At 43.3% G+C, this 16,358-nt stretch overlaps 2 protein-coding genes across 7 annotated transcripts; one reads left to right on the top strand and one right to left on the bottom strand.

The window, feature by feature from the left end:
• The first annotated feature begins 5,861 nt into the window (after positions 1-5,861).
• On the top strand, positions 5,862-7,637 carry LOC109689395 (uncharacterized). Its single transcript, XM_074047120.1, has 2 exons — positions 5,862-7,083; positions 7,164-7,637. The coding sequence occupies exon 1, from the start codon at positions 6,131-6,133 to the stop codon at positions 6,485-6,487; it is 357 nt and encodes a 118-aa protein (XP_073903221.1). The 5' UTR covers positions 5,862-6,130; the 3' UTR covers positions 6,488-7,083; positions 7,164-7,637.
• Positions 7,638-11,304: 3,667 nt separating this feature from the next.
• On the bottom strand, positions 11,305-16,332 carry Mis12 (MIS12 kinetochore complex component). 6 transcript variants are annotated; one of them, XM_020168242.2, is made up of 2 exons: positions 16,176-16,332; positions 11,305-12,933 (listed from the first exon to the last, which is right to left on the bottom strand). In XM_020168242.2, exon 2 carries the CDS (start codon positions 12,896-12,898, stop codon positions 12,278-12,280), a length of 621 nt encoding a protein of 206 aa, XP_020023831.1. In that variant the 5' UTR covers positions 12,899-12,933; positions 16,176-16,332; the 3' UTR covers positions 11,305-12,277. The 6 variants fall into 6 exon arrangements, with proteins under 6 accessions (XP_020023831.1, XP_073903216.1, XP_073903219.1 ...); XM_074047115.1 differs by lacking the exon at positions 16,176-16,332 and adding an exon at positions 15,548-16,058; XM_074047118.1 differs by lacking the exon at positions 16,176-16,332 and adding an exon at positions 15,629-16,058.
• Positions 16,333-16,358: the final 26 nt, after the last annotated feature.

Raw genomic sequence — 16,358 nt, 5'->3', positions numbered from 1 at the left:
AATCCGGTTGTGCAACCGTCACCATTGTTCATCTCCAGAACTTTTTTATCTTCCTCAGTTGAAGTTCTGTCCCCATTAAACACTAAATCTTTATTTCTCCTTCCACCCCTGATAGCCACTGTTGTACTTTCTGTCTCTTTGATTTTGACAACTCTCGAAACCTCTTACAAGTGTAACAATACAATGATTGTCCTTTCACAAATGTCTTCTTTCACTTAGATAATGTTTTTAAGGTCCATCGTTGTGATCTGTGTCATTATTTCCTTCCTTTTTAAGGATGAATAACATCCCATTGTATGTCTATATCTCAGAGCATTTACCTATGCATCTGTTGATGGACATTTGGGTTGCTTCCACCTTTTGGCGATTGTGAATGCTGCTACGAACATGGGTATTCAAATATCTCTTTGAAATTTAGCTTTCAATTCTGTTGTTCACTTAATGACAGGGATATTGTACTGAGAAATGTATCTCTAGGTGATTTCATTGTTGTGTGAACATCATAGAAGAACCTAGACAGCAAAAAAAAAAAATCCCACATGGTATTAAAGAGACACTATGTTATCTGAGCTCTGAACTCAGTCTCACATCTTCTTAATATGCAATGGGTCCCTGCAGCAGCAAATCATTTTTAACACTTTCCCTCCTACTTTCCCCCAGCCCCTCCACAGTGCATGTCCCTGCCCTAAGGCCCTCTTCTACCCCTGAACAATTTCCCACTAACTCCCCTCCTCCAGAAACCCAGGTCACTGTGGCTTTCTCAATGCTGAAGCCTTTCCCATAGATCTTCCATGCCACCCTACACTTCCACATTCTCATCCTTTCCTTCCGCTCTACAACTTGAAAAATTCCTCAGCTCTTGGTCTTGAGGTTGTGGGGAAAAACCTAGGCTCCATATACTGACTCAGTGACAGGGGTGTGTCAGTTGGCCTTTTGTCCCTGTGACAACATACCCAAGAAAAACAATCTGAGGAAGAAAAGTTTAGTTTGGCTCATGGTTTCAGAGGTTTCAGTCCATGATCAGCTGACTCCATAGTTACGGGTCTGTGGTGAATCAGAACACCATGGTCACAGGGGTGTGTGGCAAAGGAGGCTGTTCACCAAATAGAGAACAGGAAGTAGAGAGAGGGAGGGACCAGGGGCAAGGTATATCCTTCCAGGGCGCATCCCCAATGACTGCTTCCTCCAACTAAGCTCAACCTCCTAGTTTCCCCCACTTCTCAATAATGCCATCAAGTTATGAATACATCCTAATCCAAGGATTAAGTCAAGGCCCTCATAATCCAATCACTTCCAAAAGCTGCACCTCTGAGCATTGCATTGAGGACTAAGTTTGGGGAAATATTTCATATCTAAACCATAACAGGAACGTCAGTATTTCTTCCAGCAGAGGAACTCCAAAGCAGTAAGTCTGTTTGGAAGGAGGTAGGGGGACTTGCAACTATAGGAATCACATAACAGTTTAAATAAAGCATCCATTGTCTGTATCAAAGAATGGAGGACCTAGTGTTGATAATGGGGGAGTTAAACTTCTCCCTTGCCCATTTTTCCTTGGACTCACCATTATCAGCAGGGAAGGTGAGTGTTTGTAAAGAGCTAGCTAGGTAAAGGGTATTTTCACATACTGTTCCAGCATTTCCCAAACTCCAGGAATTCCTAAACTGCTTTGATAATTTTTTTGCCATCTCTGTGGTTCATCTGTACAGCTTAATTATCTATTCTTTTTAAATTAACTTTAACTCACTGAAAAATTTTTAGACTTGTCATAAGCAGTAATATCCATGAAATCTTGATTTGGTATGCTGACTATATACAGAAAATAAACTAAATACAGAAAATATTAAAATACAGAAAATAAACACAGAGCTAATTTTTAAAATGTTCATGTGTCACTTAAAATCATCACATTTCTCTCTAGGGTTATGTGACATCATTCTTTGGGAAACACTGAATTCTTTGTTATTACAAACTAGTTCACTGTATATTCTTAAATCCATTTTACAGAGGAGAAAACCAAGACCTATGGAGGTTAAATCACTTTCCAAATCTCAAATAGATTGAAAATTGCAGAACTAGGACTGGAAAGCATACTTTCTGTTTCCAACTCCAAATGCTCTCACTTCCTGAAAGAATATTCTTTCTCATTACCTCCCATTCTCGTCTCAGCCCTACATAATATGTATCACACCTCCAGGACCCCAAGGAGTGATGGAGGTCTCTGATGACTGGATTGCTAAATTAAACACCCTTTCCTTAGTCAGATCTCCTTTAACCTTGTAAGAAAAATGATCTTTTCTATCAAAGTATATGTCACCCTCTTGGATTGCTTAAAATTCCTCAGGTTGCCATCTTAGGTGACTTGCGTTGTTTAAAGTGTTCCTATTTCTTCTTCCAGATTCTTGTACAGCCCCATTACCCACGAAAATTGCCTGCCAAATTATGTGCCCTAACCCATCCCCAAGACTTTTAGCCAATTGAGAAAGATTGTAAACCTTTGACCTGGACAAATCCCAGGTGAGGGGCAGCTACAACTGCGTTAAGGATATAAGGAGAAGCACTGTCGACCATTTTGTGCTCACGTGTCCATCCAGCTGGAGTGAATACATGCTTGCACTCTTTTCTCAAAAGAAAGAGACAGAGATTTTCTCTGTGTCTCCTGTGTCTGTTTTTGGCACCGGAGGGTCTTTAATTCCGACAACCGTTCTGCAGAAGTGGATCCTATGGACCACTCCTTGAAATACTTCATCTACAGATTCAGCTCCTCTATCTTTTCAGCTGCCTCTTTCATTCCATCTGTTCCTTAAAGCTTGGTGATCCTTGGGTGCTCTGAAAAGTTCCTCCTTCTTGCCACCTTCTTGGCAATCTTATCTCTGCCTTTAGCTTTACCCAAACACTCCATTCAAGTAAGGTGCAAATCTTGATTGCTAACATAGACCTTGCACCTGAGGATGCTGACAGCAAATGGATATTTACCTTCATGTGTCCTAAAAGGACCTCAGAACCAACACAGCCATAAAAATAACTTGTCTTTCCCTCAGACTTTCTGGAAGAGCTTCAGTGACCCCTACCTCTTCCTTCCCATCAGTGCTCAGAGCAAAGTCCTATTTTAACTCTAAAATGTCCTTTGACTCTGTCCTCTTCTCTTTATCCTGCTGCCACTTTGATGATCATTCACCTCCAACCCAATCCAGTATAAGGAAGTCCTCACTGGTCACTCTGCCTCTAGAAGCTGCCCCTGGAGTTCAGCCTCCATACTAGCCAGAGAGAGCCTTCTAAAGTGCCAACTGACTTAACTCTTCCAGTGGATTTTTGGTGACTTTATTCCTTCTTGGCTGCATATCCACCCCCTCTCCATCCCACATGCTACATTCAAACACCATGCCTCAAAAGCACCATTTAGTATATGGCACAGTGAGTACCAGAATTCTGGCTCTACAACTTGCTAGTTATGTAACTGTAGAGGAGAAGGTACTAATCTTATTTTTCCCCCTCTGTAGTAGATGCAAAAAAAAAAATGCCAATTTTTCCAGTTGTTTTATTACATGACTTTGCAGCTCTTCCCCGCTTTGAATCTAGGTTTGGCCAGGTGTTTTGTGCTGATCAATGTGACAGTAGAAAATATAGTGCAAGCAGAAACTTAAATAGTGCTTATGCTTTGGAAGTTACCCTCTTGCTGAATTTACCATGTGAAAAAGCTCAAGATAACCTGCTGGAGTATGAAAGGCCAGGCATGTGGAAGAGAACTAAAACACCTAGCCAATAGCTTGCAAGCCTCCAGATGTGGAAGTAGGGGATCCTGGATCATTTTAACTCCAGCTTACCTATCAAATAAGTGAGAGAACCTAGAAGAAATCAGCCATATTGGCTCAAACCTCCGTGCTATAGTTTGCCTAACACATCCAAGGCCTGGGTTCAACCACACACACAAAAAAGCCTGAGAACTTCCTAGTTGACCTGCAGAATTGTGAATAAAATCACATTGTTCTTGTTTTGTTTTGCCTATCTGGTATCTGAGAACTCAGTGTAGTTTATTTTTAAAGTTTTATTGAAGTATAATTAAATATAATCAAGGTCACCTACCTCAAGTGTATAAGTCAATGAATTTTAGAAAATTTATAGAGTTGTACCATAATCAAATCACAACAATCCAGGTCTAGAATATTTCTATCACTAAGAAGTTGTCTTGAACCTGTTTGCAATTAACATTTGATTTTCCTACCTCAGCCTCACTAATCTGCATTCTAGCTATAAATTTGTCTTTTCTGGACATTGCATATAAACCAATCATGCAACCTGTAGACTTTTGCATCTGGCTCTGTTTTCATTTAGTGTAATTTTTTGAGATCCATCCAAGTTTAGCATGTATCAATAGTTCACTGGTTTTTGTCAAATAGAATTCAACTGTATAGATAAACCACATTTTTGATAATATTTGTAGGGTTATTGGAATCACTTTTTTGTAGTACTGGGGTTAATAAACCACATTTAGTTTATCCATTCATCATTTGATGGATATTTAGAATGTTATCAGTCTGGGGGCTATTACAGATACAGATATACAGATATTTATGTATTAATCTCTATGTGAACATAAATCTTCATTTCTCTTGGGTAGAAACCAATGAGTGGAAACGCTGGATCATATAAGTTTATGGTTAATTTCTTTATGAAACCGCCATACTGTCTTCCAAAGTAGCTGCACCATTTTGAATTCCCAACAGCATGGATGAGGATCTTATATTCTCCTTATCCTAGCCAAGTAGATGCTCTTTTAGCTAGAGTTGCTAAGCTCTGAGAATGTGAGCCTCCTGTTGCCAACAGCCAGTCATTCATTTGCTCTGTCACCTATTCAACAAATATTATCTGGATACATACCACTACCTGGTAGTCTCTATCTTCTGTAAGAAGTCCTGGGCACTGTAAGACTGAAAGAGACAGCACCCTGGTCACATTACTTCAGCACCCTGGTCCTGGCTCTTGCTGGAGGAACCAGAGTGAGGTGTGAGTTACATGATGGCAGTTTAAATTGAACCAGCAGCTACTGACAGAGCCTGCCAGTGGACTCCTCCAACCCACCGGGACCAAAATGAGCCCATGAGATTGTTCTCTCCGACCCCCCAGGTAACATCCACCAGGGTGGAACTGGGGGGACAACAGCGGTGCCAGAACAGGCTGGGTTGTGTCCATCGGCCTGTGGCAGTACTAGTGGAAGCCTGAGAGGGGCCTGAGTAGACTAGGAAGAAGAAATAAGCTCAGGCAATGCTGGTCTTTGAAAGGTTTGTTCCTAATCATATGTGAGATGCCCCAAAGCCTAGAGTCCTGCATTTGTAGGTGAAGAGCAAGAAGAGAAAACAGGATGTACAGCTACAGATTGGGGGAGGAAGGATAGAAATGGAGAGAAAGGCATCCATTCTTTAACTGAGCTATTTCTGACCTTGGGTTTGTCAAGGCTTTATTATCATTTTTGCTTATACTTTTTTTTCTTTATACTGTTTTTTTGTTTTTTTGTTTTGCTGTTTTTGTTTTTGTGTATGTGGTTTCTGAAACAGGGTCTTGTTCTGTACACTGGCTAGCCAGGAACTCACCATCCTCCTGCCCCAGCAGGAAATCTCTGCAAGATTTCGTTAATTTTTCATGTATTAAAATATATATATATAAAGACCTCGCAAGAAACATGTCTTCGCAAAGGAGAAATAAAGCCTTGGGAAACTCTCCCACGCTGGGTGCTCTGTTCTCTGCATTTCAGCTTCTGGAATGCCAAGTCCCTCTTTAGAGCCGCGGGATCCCAGCTAGCAATTCGCGCGTCCTCCCACTCGTGCCAGTCTGGCTGCCATGGAGACAAAAACTGCGCAAAGACTCCTGAGCCGGAGGACCCCAGAGGCCGAAGCGGGAGAGCCAACCTCTGCAACAGGCTGCGGGCGGAAGGAGGAGCCAGGAAAAGCAGCGCCTCATCAGAGAGGCCCAGAGGATCCTGCAAAGGCCCCCTGCCCACTGACTCCGCCCACTCCCCGACCCCCCACGGGAGTGGTAGAAATACAGCTGCAGTCCTGGCCATCGCCCACTGCGCCCAGACCCAGCCTGGACTTAGCCGCGCAGACCCCGCTGATCCACCTGCCTGCGCTCTGTGCCAATGGCTGACTATCTTTTTCCGCGCAAACCCTGGGGCCCGGAGCAGATGTGTCCTGACTCTGATCCTGAATCCGAAGGCCTGTTTGACAAGCCTCCCCCGGAAGAGTCCCCAGCTGCCCGCGCGCCCAAGTCGGCGGGCAAGAAAGCTGGTCGGCGCGCTGGAGGGAAGGCGCAGGGAGCCCGCGCTGGGCAGCCCCACAAGGTTGCCCCGCGCTCCCTGCCGGAGGAGGAGGCGCCTCCACTGGATGAGGGCTGCTATCTCGACCATTTCCCGCACCTGTCCATCTTTATCTACGCGGCCATCGCCTTCTCCATCACCTCCTGCATCTTTACCTACATCCATTTACAGCTGGCCTAAGTGGCCAGGGCGGGACCGGGTGGGCGCAGAGCCAAAGGGGGAGGGAAGGGAAAAGAAGGAGTCAGCATTTTGTTTTGGAGACGCGCTGCACCCCCTTCATCTAGCTTTCGATGCTTGTTTCTTCTCTGTTGTCGCGCTCTCTGTCTAACAATCCATCGGTAAAAAGGTCCAGAGTAGCTGCTGGCCATGAAATAACGATGCACACTGGGGGCAGGGGTATGGTCAGCCCTTAACGTTTAGAATTCCAGAGTGCGATCGAACTCTGTTTAGAATTAGAACAATGTCGCTGTACCCTTCCACTTTGTGACGTGTGGGCAAGCACAGCGAGCCCAACATTTTGCTAGCGGGGCAGCGCAGAATGAGTCCAACCTTCTGTTCTCTAAAGGATGAGCCAGACCCGAGCCCGCGGTCTTCCAGAGGCGTTCATGTGGGGAGGGTCAGCGCCCTGGCCTGGACTGGGCAGGAGCCCTGTGATGCCGCATGGCCCCCAGGATGAGCCAGCTAGCTATGCCTCTGAGCTGGCGCAGTCAGAACTCAGAGCGGGAGATGCTGGCGGACCTGGGCGCCCAGCGGGTACCGCTGGAACGCGAGACAAGGTGAGTGGCATTTTTAGAGGTGTCGTGCCGCTCCCCTAGGGGTTTGGGCTTACTCGGACTGTACGTTTTCCCCATCTTAGATTTTGTTATTGCTGCCGGGCGGAGCAAAGACCTGTAGCCAGAGGAGCTGTTCTACCAAAAAGTGACCCTGCGCCATGTTCTGGACTGCGTGGGACCTAAGGCTACAGATCTAGGATGCAGGGCCAGGACTCCAGCGCTCCGCAGGATGACACTCTGGCGTCCCTGGCTGGGGTCAATTGAAGGACTGTACTTGAGGACTCTGGGGAGGCTTTGTTCTGGCTCATGGTCCTTCCGAAGTTAGGGGACCCGAAATGAAGGGGTTGGGGGATGTGTAAGAGTTCCCGCTGGGTTTTGTCATCACAACCCCAAAAAGCCTAATACCAGACCCATCTTGGTAGGTCTTTGGCTCACCTGCCTTTCTTGTTCACCATAAATGTCAGATATCCAAACGCAGCACTTAACACAGCATATAGGTTATGAAAATGTCTGTAACTGTGGTACCTCTGATGGAATAAATCACCTTTTTCAATCTCCTTTGTGGTCAGTTCTCCATTAATTTCCAACTGTGTGTGCAGTGGGCTCTATTGGACTTCCTGGTGTGCTCCAAATTTTACTCATAATCTTTACAGCGTTCTTAACTGTCCCTGTAAAGCACACTTGATTCATTATCCACCATTTCCAGGTGCAGCATCTCCTCCACTAAATAGCTATACAGTCCCTCCTCCCACCCCCACTACTTTCCCCTAACAGTAAATCTGTCATGACTGCATGACCTATTGCTCCCCAGTATTTAGTTCCCACTTGCCTCCATATCAAGAAACTTCTGGCAGGGCACCAGTGGCTCACACCTGTAATCCTAGCTACTCAGGAGGCAGAGATCAAGAGGACTAAGGTTCAAAGCCAGCCCAGAGCAAGTGGTTCATGGGACCCATTGCCTGCAGGCACACGGGCACACATGCACCCCCCCACACACACACACACAAAAGGGTGGCTGAATGGCTCAAGTGGTGAGAGCACCTATCTAGCAAGCCTGAGGCCCTGAGTTCAAACACCAGTGCCACAAAAAAAAAAAAAAAAAAAAAAAAAGAGAGAGAGAGAGAGAAACTTCTGGCCCAACACAGTCTCTCAACTAAACTCTGGAATTTGCCTCCTGTTTGACCTGGCCTGGGTCTTTAAAAAAAGTGTTTTCCAATAAAAGGGCCTTCTCATTTCCCAGTTCTGATTTCCTCTATCCCCACTTCCCAATTCTGATGTCCCTTATCCTATATCACTGTGTGCCTCTCTATTGTGACCCTCTTTTCACTTTCTTATCCCCCAACATCAGCCTGTGATTTCCAACCAGTTTACAATAACTCCCTCCAACAACCAGTGGCACCATACCCTCAAATCACGTCTCCAAGGTACCATTATGTGTATCTGTTTTCCAGCTTTTAATCGTGGGATCTTCTATCCCTTGGCATTGATTCTCACTGAATCCCAATATATGGGCTGGCTCTCCAATTGATCACATCATTTCCATTCATACATCCCTAGGGGATTATCTCTTGTTTAGTCCTTCAGTGACTCCCCCGGATACAACCCCTCAATACATTTTTTTGCAGTACTGGGGTTTGAACTCAGGGTCTACACCTTGAGCCACTCCACCAGCTCTTTTCTGTGAAGGATTTTTTTGAGATAGGGTCTTGTGACTATTTGTCTGGGCTGGCTTTGAACTGTGATCCTCCTGATCTCTACCTCCTGAGTAGCTAGGATTACAGGAGTGAGCCACCTCACTCCTGTTAAGTGCCCAGCCTCTTAACATTCTTCTGTCACCTAATTCCCTTAGACTCTCTTCCTAAAACTAAAGTTCCCTGCTCCTAAACATTTGTTATTATTCTATGATATGACCCTGTTGCCTAATCTGGGCTTTCATTTTCTAACTCCAAATCAAATATCCTTCAACTATGCTATTATTAGAACCTATTGCCTCTACATTCTTAACATTGGCTTCAATATTCTCCCAACTATCAAGCCCCAGCCTGGGGGTGTAGTTCAATGGTAGAGCATGTGTCTTACATGGAAACCCCTGGGTTCAAACTCCAGCATCACAAAAATATGTAGCTCCAGTTGATGGCCTTATTTCAGAATTCATTGCATTGTACCCCAAATACTTGGATTACCATCTTTGCATGGTTGTACCAGCCTTCCTTAGCATTTACCCTATCACTGTCATCCTCCAATTAAGCTCATCCCAGCCCCAAGATTCAATCACTTTTCCTTCCATGCCCCAATATTCTTTCCTATTGGTCCATTAATTTTCCTTATGCCTGCTCAACTCTTCTTGAAGTATCTGGTTCCATTGATCTCCAATAGTCAGCCTGTTTTCTAACCAATAGTAAATTTCCACTACTCTCCCCTCATCCACACCTCCCTGTAGCATCATCATGTGTCTGGCCTGGCCAATATTCCTCTTATATAACTTAAGTATCCCAGAACATATAGACACATATCCCCGCACTGCCCACCTATTTCATGGTGACTGCTTCCCTGTATTAAGTTCTCAACTGTACTCCAATTTCTGGGCTTCTAGTAAGACTTTCCATCTGCTCTTAATGGATAGCCTTTTCAGTTTGGCCATAAAAACAAATGTGTTCACATTTTGGTGCTTGTGCCATGTTGCTCACAAATCATTCTAAGGGGCTAGGGGTATAGTTCAATGGTGTGGCAAATACTTAGCATGCCCTCTGAGTTCAGTTCCCAGCACCTCTTCCCAACAAAATCATGATCTTATTGGCCTGGCTAGGATCACATGCCCATGTCTGCTCAAAAGGCAAAACGCCTTAACAAGAAATTCCACGAAAATAGCACATAATGGGAAAGGAAAACCAAAGTGCCATGGGTGCTAGGTAGGTAAAATTACCAGACATTCAGTTTCAGCAAATCACGAATGATGGAGAGCCAATTGGGGAAAGTGTTGTCAGCCGTGGGCAGCTATATGGACACAGTGAAGTAAGAAGTGGTTTCGGAATGTCATGGAACACTAATAAGTTTGAGAGAGACCACTGGAACTTACTATTTGGAATAGCATGTATAATGAGGTTGATAAGGCCTTAGTTGTTTCCTTAACAGGCATTCTATGTCTTTGCTTTTTTTTTGTTGTGGTACCAGGGCTTGAACTCAGGGCCTACACCTTGAGCCACTCCACCAGCCCTTCCTGTGCTACGTATTTTCAAGACAGGGTCTTGTGATCTATTTGCCCAGGCTGGCTTCAGACCATGATCCTCCTGATCTCTGCCTTCTGAGTAGCTAGGATTACAGGTGTGAGCCACCAGTGCCTAGCTGTCTTTATATATTAATATTCTGACTTCATCAGACTTATGGCTGCCTTAACAAACTTGGTGACTCAAAACACCAGAAATGGCCAAGCACTGGTGGCTCAGCCAGTGGGAGGAGATCAGCATTGAAGTTCCAGGACAGCCTGGGCAAAAGTTAGCAAGATTCTGTCTCAACATGAGTAAGGAGTGGTGTGTATCCTGTGGTCCCAGCTATGCCAGAGGCTATAGTTACAAGGTCCAAGCCAGCCCAGGCAAACATGATACCCTACCTAAAAAATAAATAACCTGAAGCAAAAGAGTTGGAGGCCTCGCTCAAGTGGCAAAGTGCATGACTAGCAAGTGCAAGCCCCAGTTCAAGCCTCAGTATCAAAAGAAAACAAAAACCCAAACAACAATAAAATCCACCAGAAATGTGTTGTCATAGTTGTGGAAGCCAGAAATCCAAAATAAGGTACCGGCAGGGCTACACTTCCTCTGGAGGCTCTAAGGAAGAATGTATTTTTCGCCTCTTCCAGCTTGTGGTGGCTGCTGGCATTTCTTGATTTAACAGCTGCATTACTCCAATCTGCCTTTGTGGCCACACAATGCTTCCTACTCTTTTGTCTCAAATCTTCCTCTGGCTTTCTCTTATAAGGACATTTGTCACTGGATTTAGAGCCCATTCAGTAATTTAAGATGATCTCTTCTCCAGATCCTTAATGCAATTAGACCTACAAAGACCCTTTTTCTAAATAAGGCAACATTCAAAGGAATTAGGACATGGACATATCTTTTGAGGAACCTATTCACCCAGATCTCAAAAAACTAAGAAACAAAGTTTTCATCTGAGTGAAAAGCCATACTAAGAAAACACACCATGATACAGAAAATAGAAAATCAAAATCCAAAGCTTTTAAGAGATATATTTAATGTATAGGACTTTTTGATAATAAACACAGGTTTCCTGAGTCCAAAACTACTTAATTACAAACATTAATACTCTTAAATTAATCCTTCAATACATAAAGGACAAACTCCAAACCCTGTTCTTTAGGAAGACATGGAGGGGAAGTAACAGCTTAACAACAATCATTGGTATTTCTCCCCTTCTCTTGGTGATCTGGGGAATAAGCAAATATTTGATGCCTATGAGTGTGAATAAGTCAAGTAAATATTAGTACAAGGCAGTTCCAAAAATTAACTGAAGCATTAAAAAACATTAACATAAAGCCTATGAGTCAGTAAATATAAATTTCATTTTGGGTATGCCTCATGCTTTCTTTTTTCGTCCAGTGAGATCTGCTTCTTTACTGTCCAAGGTCTTCTCCTCTTGTCCAAGTAATAAATTGCTTACTATCACCAGAACCTTGTTCATGGGAAGATTTACTTTTGGAAACAAAAACAACTTCTTCGCCAAAGATCAAAGTCTTTTTTTGCTACCTGTTTCTTTCAGTTATCAACTTCCTCATGTAAGGAAACTTACTGGGCAAGAACAAGTACTCTATTGGCTGCCCACAGTGTACTGAATGTTTAATAAAGGATCCACCTATTTAAACTTTTTCTCATTTGGTCTCATCCAAAGAATAAGCCAGAAGGACCAGGAGCATAAAGAACTCATGACCAAGGTACACTTTTACAAAAATCATTGGCTGATGCTTCACTTCTTTAATCATGCCTACAAAAAAGCCATTCTCCTGAATCAAGAATCCTTTCCCACCTATTAGAGGTCTCTAATGAACAAATGCTTTTAAGACAAGTTTGAGTTCAAGGTAGCACCTACATACTTCAGAAGAGTGGACCAAAAAAGAGATGGAACACAAGAAAAAGTACACAAAGGAAATCTTTCTTTTAATATACTCTTTCTTTTCACTATTGAGAAATTAAGATATTTTCAGTTTTTTGCTTGCCTTTTCTACATTGTCTCTAATGTTCTGAAGTTTTCTGGCATTCTGGACCATGGACACCAAACTCTCCCTAAAATCACTGGTCCCATGATCTCTGCCAACGTTTTCAAGCTCATCAAACAAAGTCAAGGTCTGTTTGAGTTTGGCCTGAACAATTTTTTGCTCTTCCAATTCTGTAAGAAGGGCCTGCTTGGTACATAATTCGGTTTTGTACTTCTCTTGTAACGCTTCAATTTCTTTTTGGAGAAGCTGGAGTTCTTCCTCACTGTAAGGATGCATCTCCTGACATTTATCTTCAGGAAGCAAGATGTTTGGGGGAATGCGCAAAATCAACTGCAAAAACAGCTGCTCCATTTTGCCAAAAAGATTATCAAAACGTCCTTTCATGAAGCAAAGAAACTTCTCTGTGCATTTACGAATCTGGACTGGGGTAATCTCACAGTTTGGGATGGCCTCCAGTTTCTTTAGAATAACCTGTTCGACAGCCTGCATCACTTCAAATAGGTAGTCTTGAAACGCAATGTAGATCCTAAGCAGGCAAGTTTGTGGTGTGAAGCCAAAGAACTGGGCCTCATAGGTCATTGGATCCACAGACATCTTGGTTTACTTTGCTATTCTCAATTGCAAAAAATCTGCAAAGGTAAAAAAGAAAAGAAATTCATTTGGATAGAAAGAATCATCAGAGGAAAGTAACAAATCATATTACAGATAGCAAAATAAACAAAAAATTATTACTTCCAGCCTTATTTGTCTACAAAAACATATAAACTCTCGCCTCTCTGAAACTCTTAAGTCTATACCCCCTTCTCATTTATTTATTTTCAACTTTAAACGGGTGTATGTTAAACTGTATATAGTAAGGGGTATATTTTGATCATATTCATCCCTCTATTATACTTTCTTATCTCTCACTTTTCCTTTATGGAAGACTTTGGCACATAGTTCAATCTTCTGACTCCTATGGTTATTGTGGACAACTCTGAAGTTTAAACAAATTACCTATTCAATGCCCTAGACGCCTACTAAATACCCCACTGCAGATGTCCTCAATTCCCTGTTTTCCAACCTAGCCACCTGAAGAAAAAGAAAAATCCTACTTAGAAAATGAATAAACCAGGCACCACTGGTTCACACCTGTAATCCCAGCTACTCAGGAGGCAGAGATAAGGAGGATCGTGGTTCAAAGCCAGCCTAAGCAAATAATTAGCGAGACCTCATCTCCAAAACACCAGAGCAAAGTAAACTAGAGGTGTGGCTCAACCAGTAGAGTGCGTTTTGCAAATGTGAAGCTCTGAGTTCAAATCCAGACTCACTAAGTAAATAAATCTATATTATGGGAAAGACAGGATGCTATTATTTTGAAAATCTATGTAATGATTTAAAATAATGGGTCATAACTGTGTGGCTGTATCAATAGGGTGGAATTTCTTTGTTTTTGTATTCTGATGCACAAACTATCTACAATGTACTGTAAACTGCTTCCTTTTCAACTTCGTAAAGAAACTCTCTGGGTTGGCAGGATTTTTATTTCCTTAGTATTTCCCTATGCCTCCAGGATCAAGTGGCTTGCAGGGTCTTCACCATCTAACTCTTACTCACCAGACTGTTCTTTTTAAGCACTCTGTAAATAGTTGATAATACTTGCATTTTGGTCCATGGTAGGTCCTCTTACTTATTTTACTTTCCATCTCCCATCCTTAGTAGGAACTTAGTGGGGTTTTTTTTGTTGGAGATGGGGTCTCACCATGTTGCCTAGGCTGGTGTGTAACTCACAATCCTGAGTAGCTGGGATAATAGGTGTCCTTCACCATGCCTTTTTGATTTATCTTTAGATCAGAGTTAGTTTGTTTTTTTAAAACACTGGGGCTTGAACTCAGGGCCTCTAACTTGCTAGGCAGGTGCTCTATCACTTGAGCCACTCCAAAATCCCAGAGTTATAGTTTTGTATATGTATGCTTACATTTTTTATGTTTGTGATCACTTCACGTTATTTTACTCATGTTTGCTTGACTGGCTCTGACTAAAGTATTCCATTAATTTTATCACATACATTAGCCACACTTAAAGCATCATTTGCCTTGTGACAAACACCTTGTTTGCTTCCAGTATCTTTTTTTTTTTTTTCTTTTTTGCAGTGATGGAGATGGACATCAGGGCCTCGTGCATGCTAATCTAAGCAAGTGCTCTACCACTGAGCTATATTTCCAGCCCTGCTTCCAGCATCTTGCTAACAGAAATGTTGAATGAACATCTTCCTATGTCTTCTTGGGGACTTAAAGGCATTCTCATAGGCAAGAAATTGCTCAGCCACACAGTTTATTTGTAATTTAATTTCATTAAATACTGTCAGAATGTTCCAAAAACATCAGGTTGGTTTATACTCTCACCCACAGTTGATAATTTCCTTCTCATAACTTGATATTACTTAACATCTTAACTTTTGCCAATTCGGTTGGTATAAAATTGTTTTTCATTTTGTTTTCCCTGCAGTGCTGAGGATCAAACTCCAGGCCTTGCATATACTAGTCAAATGCTAGATCACAATCCCCAGTCCTACGCTGTTACACTGTTATTTACTTATTGCAGTACTAGGTTTTGAATTCAGGGCCTCACACTTGCTAGTCAGGCACTCTACCATTTGAGCCACTCCACCAGGCCTAGTTATTTTTTTTAAACCCACAAAACCATCAAGCCTCACACACTGGTTGGACAGACACTGAGAACTGAAACTAGCTATAAAACCCCCACCTCCTAATATTTACATTAGGACTTTACCTTTATCTTTCTAGAACACAAGAATATTTTCATTATTCAAAGAGGTTGGTTGTTCATTACAAACTACTCAAAAGATGGGCCAACTCTTAAGAGTATCAACAATTTGCATTCTACCTTTCTTTAAATTTCTTGCCTCAAACTTTCCACCGGTACTGGATTGTATCGCGGTATGTAGCCAATTCTAATCAAGTCCATAAATTGAAAGCGTCACTTTAAACCAAACTTCCAATTCCCCCCAGCCAAAAAAATTCCAGTCGTATGTTTCTTTTTCTTCTTTGTTGTTAATTACCCACTCATCCCCCCCCACTTTTTTTCTTTTTCTTTTTGAGACGGTTGCCCAGGCTGGCCTACAACTCTGGGGCTCAAGAGAATTCGCGCCTTCGCCTCTCGGGTAGCTGGGACCGCAGACTCGTGCCACTGTGCCTGGCTTTATGTCCTTTTTATTGAAAATCACTCTTTCTAACCTTTTACCTGATTCCTTCCTTGCACACTACTACACCTGATGGTCACTCTTCTTGTTCCATAATTCTTTAGGGTTTTCTCAAGAGTCACCTAAGTATGATGTTCTTAACCTCTCCTGCCACGATCAGGCTAGTCTTGCTCCAAATAAACCGAGGTAGGTTTTCTTCGCTCAAATAAGCATGCCTTGGGCAAATATCCTTTTTGGGTCAGTTCAAACACACTGCCCTGATGGCCTGCCCACTCTTTCATTTGAATTCCCATCAGGACCTCTCCTCGGCACTGCCTGGTCCACTTCTACCGTCTCGTCTTCTCGGCTAGACAAAATGTGCGCAGGCAGGATGACACTGAACACCAGAGGTGTCCATGCCACCTCGGCGAATTTAACTACCGTTAAGAGCTCACCACCACCCCAGACAAAACCCAGAAACCGCAAAGTAGGAGCGGCTTCCGGCCACCCCTGGAATCCCATCGCGCCCTGCGGCCCCGCTGCATGCCGGGACCTCCCGGCCGGCACCCGCAGCCAGGAAGCTTGACAGACCCTACAGGCCGCTTCAACGCCCCAGCGGAGATGCCTAACTTAGGCATGCCCCTTTCCGCTTCTCCTCAGAGAAAACGCAATCTCGCGGCATTTACCGACCCTGGAGATGATAAAGTAGACCGCACACCGGCTTCCCGCTACCTCCTTTAAAACACAGCTAGCTGCCAAAGGTGGGCGGCAGCGCTGGTTCCTCAGAATTCCAACTGATACGTGCCTCTGCAAACGAACACAAAGGCGGGATGCTATCGCGCTCCTGATTGGCTGGCTGTGGGCCTGGAGGGG

Source organism: Castor canadensis, chromosome 11, assembly GCF_047511655.1.
Source record: "Castor canadensis chromosome 11, mCasCan1.hap1v2, whole genome shotgun sequence".
In the NCBI taxonomy this organism is placed as follows: domain Eukaryota; kingdom Metazoa; phylum Chordata; class Mammalia; order Rodentia; family Castoridae; genus Castor; species Castor canadensis.
This window is presented reverse-complemented; position numbering and strand designations above follow the sequence as displayed.

Bases quoted from the DNA above. Each gene is read 5' to 3' on its own strand.
- LOC109689395 (XM_074047120.1), top strand. From the start codon at position 6,131: ATGGCTGACTATCTTTTTCCGCGCAAACCCTGGGGCCCGGAGCAGATG.
- Mis12 (XM_020168242.2), bottom strand. From the start codon at position 12,898: ATGTCTGTGGATCCAATGACCTATGAGGCCCAGTTCTTTGGCTTCACA.